Raw genomic sequence first — 8296 nt, 5'->3', positions numbered from 1 at the left:
TACATGAAAATGAAAGAGTCTAGAGTGATTAATGAAGAAAATATTGCAGAATCAAAAGTGACCTTGATTTATTGTCAGATGCATGAACCACTAGGAGCTCATATGAGAGTTGGTTTGACTGTCCTAACTATTTCTAAAATCACAGGATATGATTAGCCGATATTTCAAAATTTAATGTTGGTTCGCTTTGTTCGTTAACGGTAGGTAACTCATTTCATGTCTTTATATCTATTGCACTTTATCTCGTCGTATCATATTCTGTTATGCGAGATTAGAAAATCACCAACACTTCTGTTTCTTTTTGAATATAGGATTCTTTTTTTTTTTTTTATGGAAAAGGCTCGTATTAATAATTTTGATTTTACGTATGAACTTCGTCCCCCCTTCGTCGGATGGTGCTTGTGTGGAGGGTGCGAAGTAGAACCATTTGATTTAATTTGTTCTCAATATCCAAACTCATTGCTATAGGGACTACACTATACAAGAGAATGACTAAGGCAATTGTCAATAGTTTCTATTGAAAGACAGACCGGTCCTTTAAAAAGGGCGCTCTCCTTCTTTAATAGTAGTATCTTCATTATTAAATCTGAGATCTGCATCTATGAATTGAAAGGTCCGAATGATCAACTCTGCAATCAGTTGTTAGAATCAATAGGTCTTCAAGTGGTTCATTTTCAAAAATTGAAACCTTCTTATTGGACTGTCATTGTACTTTCCAAAATCAAAATTCTTGATCAGTGAAAAAACAATATCACCATTTTTGTTCAATAAAATAGAAAGTAGTATTATATAGGAAAATAATAAATTTATATTATCACTTATGTAATTATTCCTAGGATTAAGAGGCCAAAAATTTAAGAAAATAAAATTCACTTCTGTACAGGCATAAAAAGGTCTAAAGGCCCAAAGAAACGAACTATAACATCAGTCTACATGAAAGCAACACCTCAAAGATGAGGCACATCAGGAGGAACTGGACCAATGCGCGATTTGATTAAGTTTCTTATGACACAACTCTATTGTACGATCTAGAATATGAAAGAATAGAGATATTTTCTTAAATATCTTTAGTCCCTGACTTATAAAAATGGGGCTCTCACAACCATAAATGAGATTTTACTGGTACTGCTTCGAAGATTTCTTGGGATAGTTGAACTTTGTGCTTTTATATCAAATTGTCACATTTCAAGTCTATACCCTAAGTACGGTTGACACCCGACACTATTGTTAGTCCAAGCATACTTTTGATTTATTTTTTTTTACTTCGAATATAACTCTTTATTAATTTTGGAAATTAATGTAAATTTTTTTTTGCAGATATTATCTGAAAATAATAATCATGAACTTGCTATATAATTGCATTTAATCACAAAGGACTAAGCAAGAGGAGAGGCTACCCTTCCCTTGAGGGCTACATCTGCAGTGTTGGGGCTGCTTACTCGCTGGAATAACCTTTTAGAGCTTCTAAAAAGCAATTGATATTGAGACATTGATCTAACGTCACTGAAAATATTGTTGGACATAATTCGGTGCTTGCCCAAGAGAGGGAGTTGATAAGCTCAATAGAAGAGCAAAACAAAGTAGCGATAAACTAGCAAAATTCTTCATTATTTCTTGAGAATTAATTCCCACTTCTATATAGTGGCTGAAATTTGTTGTAGCATACCCTTGATTTAGCATACTACTAAAACTGACATTGAAAGATAAGCAGAAAGCTTAAAAAATGCTCCCTCCGCTTAAAAAAGAATGACCTACTTTGATTTGACACAAAGTTTAAGAAAATAAAGAAACTTTTGAATCTCGTGGTCTTAAATTAAAGTTGTGTCAAATGTACCAAAATGCCCTTTAATCTTGTGGTCCTAAACATGCAATGTGGAAAGTTGAAATTAAAGTATTGCCAAAAAAGAAAAGAGATCATTCGTTTTTAAACGGATTAAAAAGAAAAGTAGATCATTCGTTTTTAAACGGAGAGAGTATGTAATAAGATTTAAGCTTTCTAAATTAAAGAAAAAGCATACTTATATAAACTGAGACATAAAGTCATCTGATATTTGAAAACTGAAAACAACTAACTGACTAATCAACAAACTGTGTAAGAAGCCTCCACTGACATAATGAATAATATTTATCGGGACAAGACCTCCAATCTACCTTTATATAAACACCCAAATTAAAACTGTTTAACTATACTACAAACTAGGTCCTTTGAAAATAAAGAGGACTAATCCAAAGCTAAGGAGATAGATCTTATTGAAGTGTCTGATCACGAACCAGCGTATCTGATTTGCATCATGAAACAATGCAGTCGAATGGCGTAAATACGCAGTGTACAACATGCAATAAATTTAAAGTGAAACAATATAATATATGAAAAACTAAATAACTTAATATGAGTATAATACACAACAAGGTCATAGAATAACTGGATATTGAGATACAAACGTATGAATCAGCTGAATCATAAAATGTATTAAAAAAGTAAAACAATGATATAAATTGAATGTCTGAAATACTGAAAACATGAAGTAAAACAATTCTGACTCTCTGAATCATAAGCTAAAATTGTTTGAGTGACATGCACTAAGCTGAATAACTGAGTAGCCTAATCATAAAAGAATCAAAAGGGAATGCTGTTCGCAACGTGACCAGCTTTGTGGTCAGTCAGTAGTTAGTTTGTTGCATTTATTTAGGAGTCAATAAGTAGTTTCCTAGTCTTTAGGCTACAGGAGTAGTGGAGTCAGCATTAGATTCAGATATTTTAGGAACAAATAAACATTTGTTTAGTGGTTTTTAACTTATTTAAAGACTCTTGTAATTTCATATTTGTAACTTGAATACAGAGAAAATTTCCACACTTGCAGAGTCTCTTTCTTTCCATTGCTGTTATAGTGTATTTTTCTATTATTTGGTATCAAAGCCAGAAAAAGTTTTTTTCCTTTTTTGGAGTACTATTGCAGCAACAAAACAATGACCACTGAAACCGTTGGAGTATGTTGATGGAGAACTTTCTTAGGTCCAAAGAGTTTTGGCCAGTTGTGAGTGTTGGCGTACAAGAGCCAGCCACTGGTACTGCCTTGTCGGAAGCACAGAAGGAAGAGTTGGACAGTCTAAGGTTAAAAGATCTCAAGGCGAAGAATTACCTTTTTCAGGCTATTGATCGCTCAATACTGGAAATAATTCTTTGCAAAGATACTTCTAAACAAATATGGAATTCCATGAAGAAGAAGTATCAAGGAACAACGAAGGTGGAACGAGTGCAGCTTCAAGAACTTCGTGGCGAGTTCGAGGCTCTACGTATGTAAGGTGGTGAGTTGGTAACAGAATATTTCTCTAAAGTTTTGGCTATCGCAAATAAAATGTGAATTCATGGAGAAAAACTAGAGGATGTTACCATCATTGAGAAAATACTTCGCTTGATGACTGCAAAGTTCAATTATATCGTTTGCTCCATTGAAGAATCCAAAGATGTTGATGTTCTTTCTATTGATGAGTTGCAAGGTTCTTTGTTGGTTCATGAGAAGAAATTAAACCAACAAGACAAGGATGAAGTAGCATTGAAGGGAGTGATGTCTTCAAAAGGAAGAGATCTAGAGAAAGACAAGTGGAAAGGAAAAAATTGTCACCAGAAAGGGGAGAAAAACAAAGCTGGCGGTTCCCAGGAAAAGGAAAAAAATGCGACAAGTCTCAAGTTAAAAGACACGACAAGTCTCAAGTTGAATGCTATCGATGCCATCGATTTGGACACTACCGATCTGAGTGTCGTACCAATTTAAGTAAAAATCGTGGTGGTAGATCTAATTTTGCAGCAAGAAAGGAAGACACAAAAACAAAGAAAGAAGAAGAGGAGGTTTCACTTTTGATGGAGTATACTTCCAAAGAAAAAGTTCCCACGAATTTATGGTATCTCGATACCAGCTGCAGTAATCATATGTGTGGGCAGAAAGAGGCATTCTCAGAGTTGGATGAAACTTTTCAAGATATCGTGAGATTTGGAGATAATTCTGTGGTCTCTGCTCAGGGAAAAGGAAAGGTAAAGGTCTCAACCAAAAACAACTCCATTCATACCATAGGTGATGTGTTTTATGTCCCTGCGTTGAAAACAAATCTATTAAGTGTCGGGCAGCTTCAAGAAAAAGGATATGAAATTAATATTAAAGGTGGAGTTTGTAAGATATAAGATCCTTATTTGGGGTTAATCGCTCAGATTAATATGTCGTCAAATTTTCGCAACTCCATAAAATCTTGTCTTTCTGCCAAAGTTAAAGAGGATGCCTGTAAGTGGCATTTTCGGTATGGACATTTAAATTTTGGAAGCCTAAAGTTCTTAAAGCAAAAACAGTTGGTGTTAGGTATTCCGCAACTTGAATCTCCTGATGAAGTATGTGAAGAGTGTGTAGTTAGCAAGCAACATCATGAATCATTTCTAACAGGAAAGTCTTGGAGGGCAAAGAAGGTGCTGGAGTTGGTGCACTTAGATATCTGTGGTCCGATAAATCCTACGTCTAATGGGTCTATTTCTTGAGAGAAAAATTAGAAGCATTTGAAACTTTTAAGAAGTTTAAAGTGTTTGTTGAAAATGAAGTTGGTTGTAAAATTAAATGTTTACGGACTGATCGGGGTGGCAAATACAACTCACTAGAATTTGTAGAATTTTGTGAGAAGCATGGAATTAAAAGGCACCTTACGGCAGCCTACACACCTCAACAGAATGGTGTGTGTGAAAGGAAAAATCGCACAATTCTTGATATGGTGCGTAGTCTTTTAAAGAGAAGTGGCTTACCAAAAGACTTTTGGGCAGAAGCAGTTCATTAAAGCATTCATTTATTAAATAGATGTCCTACCAACTCTATTTAAAATATGACACCTCATGAAGCTTGGAGCAGGCGTAAACCAAATGTTGAGTACTTCCGGATTTTTGGGTGTATAGCATATGCCCGTATTCCAGATGTTGTAAGGAAGAGGTTGGACGATAAAGGTCTAAAATACATTTTCCTTAGTGTTGATGACAAATCAAAAGCTTATCGCTTGTTCAATCCTATTACCAAGAAAATTATTATTAGTCGATATGTTGTTTTTGATGAAGAAGCAATCTGGAATTGGAGAGACAACAGTTTATTTCAACAATTTCCCTTTTTCGTTGAAGAAGATAAAGAACTAGAACGGTCTTTGGAGATCAGTTCACAATTAAGTCCAATAGTACAAGATGCTGGAGGTGTTGAACATGAATCAGGTGATGCTCACTTTAGTAATGAACGTCCTCAATGTAGCAGAGGTGCATCGAGATGGATGGAAGATTATGAGGTATATGAGATCAGTAAATCTAAAAATACGGCCAGTCATTTATCTTTGTTTTCAGATTGTGATCCTATATCTTTCACTGATGCTATCAAAGATCCAAAGTGGCAGCAAGCCATAGATGATAAGATTAGATCAATTGAAAGAAATAATACCTGGGAGTTAACAAATCTTCAAGAAAATCAGAAAACCATCGGTGTCAAATGGGTTTACAAAACAAAGCTGAAGGAAAATGGAGAGGTTGACAAGTTTAAAGTTCGCTTAGTAGCAAAAGGCTATAAGCAAGAATATGGTATTGACTACGAAGAGGTGTATGCTCCCATTGCTCGATTAGATACCATAAGATTGGTGATTTCTTTGGCTTCTCAAAATGCTTGAAAAATCTTCCAGTTGGACGTAAAGTTTACCTTTCTACATGGTAAACTACAAGAAAAGGTATTTATCGAACAACCTCCTAGCTATGTGAAATTTGGTGCTGAGAATAAAGTGTTTACATTGAAACAGGATCTGTATGGACTAAAATAAGCTCCAAGAGCTTGGTATAGTCGTATATATGCTTATTTTTTAAAGGAGGGATTTCAAAAGTGTGCATATGAACATATTCTTTATATAAAACAGAGGGGTGCAGGGGTTTTAATGGTGTGTTTATATGTGGATGACTTAATTTATACCGAAAGTAATCTGTCCATGATTTAGAATTTTAAGAAGTCCATGATGGTTGAGTTTGACATATCGGATTTGGGTATGATGCACTATTTTCTTGCTCTAGAAGTGAATCAATCTATTGATGGTATTTTTATTTCTCAAAAGAAATATGTGCAAGATATTCTGGATAGATTCTAGATGAAAAACTGCAACACTATGAGCACACCAATGGAGAAGGGTTTGAAGCTCGTCAAAGAACCTGAAGGAAGAAAAGTGGGCAGCACTTTATACAAACAAATTATGAGAAGCTTGATGTACTTGACAGAAACAAGGCCTGATTTTTGCATGTTGTAAGTCTCATTAGCAAGTTAATAGAGAGTTCAAAAGAATTGAATCTACAAGATGCTAAGAGGATCCTACAATACTTGAATGGTACCAGTGACTTTGGAATTTTTTATCAGATGAAAGCAGCTGGACATTTGGTTGGTTACACTGATAGTGACTATGCCGGAAATCTTGAAGACATGAAAAGTACATCGGGATATTCTTGTATGTTGGGGTCTGGAGTTATTTCTTGGTCTTCAAAAAAGCAACCTATTGTTACTTTATCGACCACAGAGGCAGAGTATGTTGCTGCAGCATCATACGCTTGTCAAGCTATTTGGCTGAGGAACATCCTTGAAGAACTTTATTTTAAGAAGGAAGGACCAATGCCAATCTATTGTGATAATACTTCGGCGATTAATCTTTCAAAGAATCCAGTTGAATATGGATAAAGTAAGCATATAGATGTGAAGTATCACTTCTTGCGTGATCTAAGTAAAGATGCAAAGATTAGTCTTATTTATTGCAAAAGTGAAGAGCAGGTTGCAGACATATTCACAAAGCCCTTGAAACTAGTGTCATTTCTAAAGCTACGTGATCAGCTTGGTGTTTGCAAATTAAACTGAAAGTTGTTTCAGTTTAAGGGAGGGAATGTTAGCAACGTGACCAGCTTTGTGGTTAGTCAGTAGTTAGTTTGTTACATTTATTTACGAGTTAATAAGTAGTTTCCTAGTCTTTAGGCTGCAGGAGTAGTGGAGTCAGCATTAGATTCAGATATTTTAGGTACAAATAAATGTTTGTTTAGTGGTTTTTATCTTATTTAAAGACTCTTGTAATTTCATATTTGTAACTTGAATATAGAGAAAATTTCCACACTTGCAGAGTCTTTTTCTTTCCATTGCTGCTGTAGTGTATTTTTCTATCAAATGTAGTTGAAATATCTGAATTAAGTATGTTGTATGGAAATAATTATAAAACAAGTTAAGAAAATGGTGATGGATTGTCACCCAACACTACACCTTCAAGAAGTATAATGCGGTCGATGTCAAACATACTAACCCAACTAGTTTAGGACCGAATCCATAGGGAATAAGCCAGAAATATTTCTCAACTTGCTGAAATAGTTGGGCAGTGTAGAAAAATAAATGGGAGAAATTTCTTTAATCAGTAGAAAGTAACAAAACTCGAATGCTTTTGATGTAAATAATCTGAAACGAACACTATAATTGTGTTCCCCTTGGCTTCCTAACTCTGTAGGTTTATCATACTTCATTGAACTAACCCAATATTGCATGCAGAATATGACAAATTACATATCACTAACCGTCTTGTGAACGCCTTTAGTGAATTTCACTCTTTACCTTTTGAGTCTCAGAGTGTCGCCTTACTAACCCTTATCCTAGATCCAATGTTAACTATTACTTTGTGAGTATCAAGCTAATTAGATGAGATGGTGGAATTATAATATGGAGGTGAATCTAAAATTACTATTGTGATCTTCTTTTCTTGATCTCTACTTCTATTTTGAAGTAAGTAGTGAATACACGTGGGTTCTTAACATTGGTCACTATTAAGGAAACTATTATACTGAAGAAGCTCACAATACATGCAAGAATATTTATTTGGAGTAACTGGTAAAGCTGCTGCCATGTGACTAGGAGGTCACGGGTTCAAGCCTTGGAAATAGCCTCTGGCAGAAATGCAAGGTAAGGCTGCGTACGATACACCCTTGTGGTGGGGCCCTTCCTCGGACACCGCGCATAGCGGTAGCTTTAGTGCACCGGGCTGTTCTTTTTTTTTTTAACATTGCACTTTTCCTACTTTGTTAGCCCGCTAGGGTTTCCACAATCATAGCTAAGGGATTTAACTGCTCATTGTTGCAAAACAATTCATGGAATTTAATGAGGAAAACATAGAATCAATCTCTCAATAATAGATGAATAAAACTCAAATGCTCAAACTGAACAATAAACCAAAAACCAAGAACAAGAGAATCGCAAGATCAAAATTCAATCTCAGAATCAAAGTACAT

General features: G+C 35.1%; 1 protein-coding gene across 1 annotated transcript; it reads left to right on the top strand.

The window, feature by feature from the left end:
• Positions 1–6168: 6168 nt before the first annotated feature.
• LOC124899444 (secreted RxLR effector protein 161-like) lies at positions 6169–6716 on the top strand. The gene is made up of 2 exons (XM_047414333.1): positions 6169–6290; positions 6380–6716. The coding sequence occupies exons 1-2, from the start codon at positions 6169–6171 to the stop codon at positions 6714–6716; spliced, it is 459 nt and encodes a 152-aa protein (XP_047270289.1).
• The last annotated feature ends 1580 nt before the right edge of the window (positions 6717–8296 follow it).

This window comes from Capsicum annuum, chromosome 6, assembly GCF_002878395.1.
Source record: "Capsicum annuum cultivar UCD-10X-F1 chromosome 6, UCD10Xv1.1, whole genome shotgun sequence".
Taxonomy (NCBI): Eukaryota; Viridiplantae; Streptophyta; class Magnoliopsida; order Solanales; family Solanaceae; genus Capsicum; species Capsicum annuum.
Note: the sequence above shows the minus strand (reverse complement) of the source record. Positions and strands in the feature narration are given on the sequence as shown.

Excerpts from the sequence above, each read along its gene's own strand:
- LOC124899444 (XM_047414333.1), top strand. The coding sequence starts at position 6,169 with ATGGAGAAGGGTTTGAAGCTCGTCAAAGAACCTGAAGGAAGAAAAGTG. Across the intron at positions 6,291-6,379 it reads AGGCCTGATTTTTGCATGTT|TGACTTTGGAATTTTTTATC; the intron begins GTAAGTCTCATT and ends GAATGGTACCAG.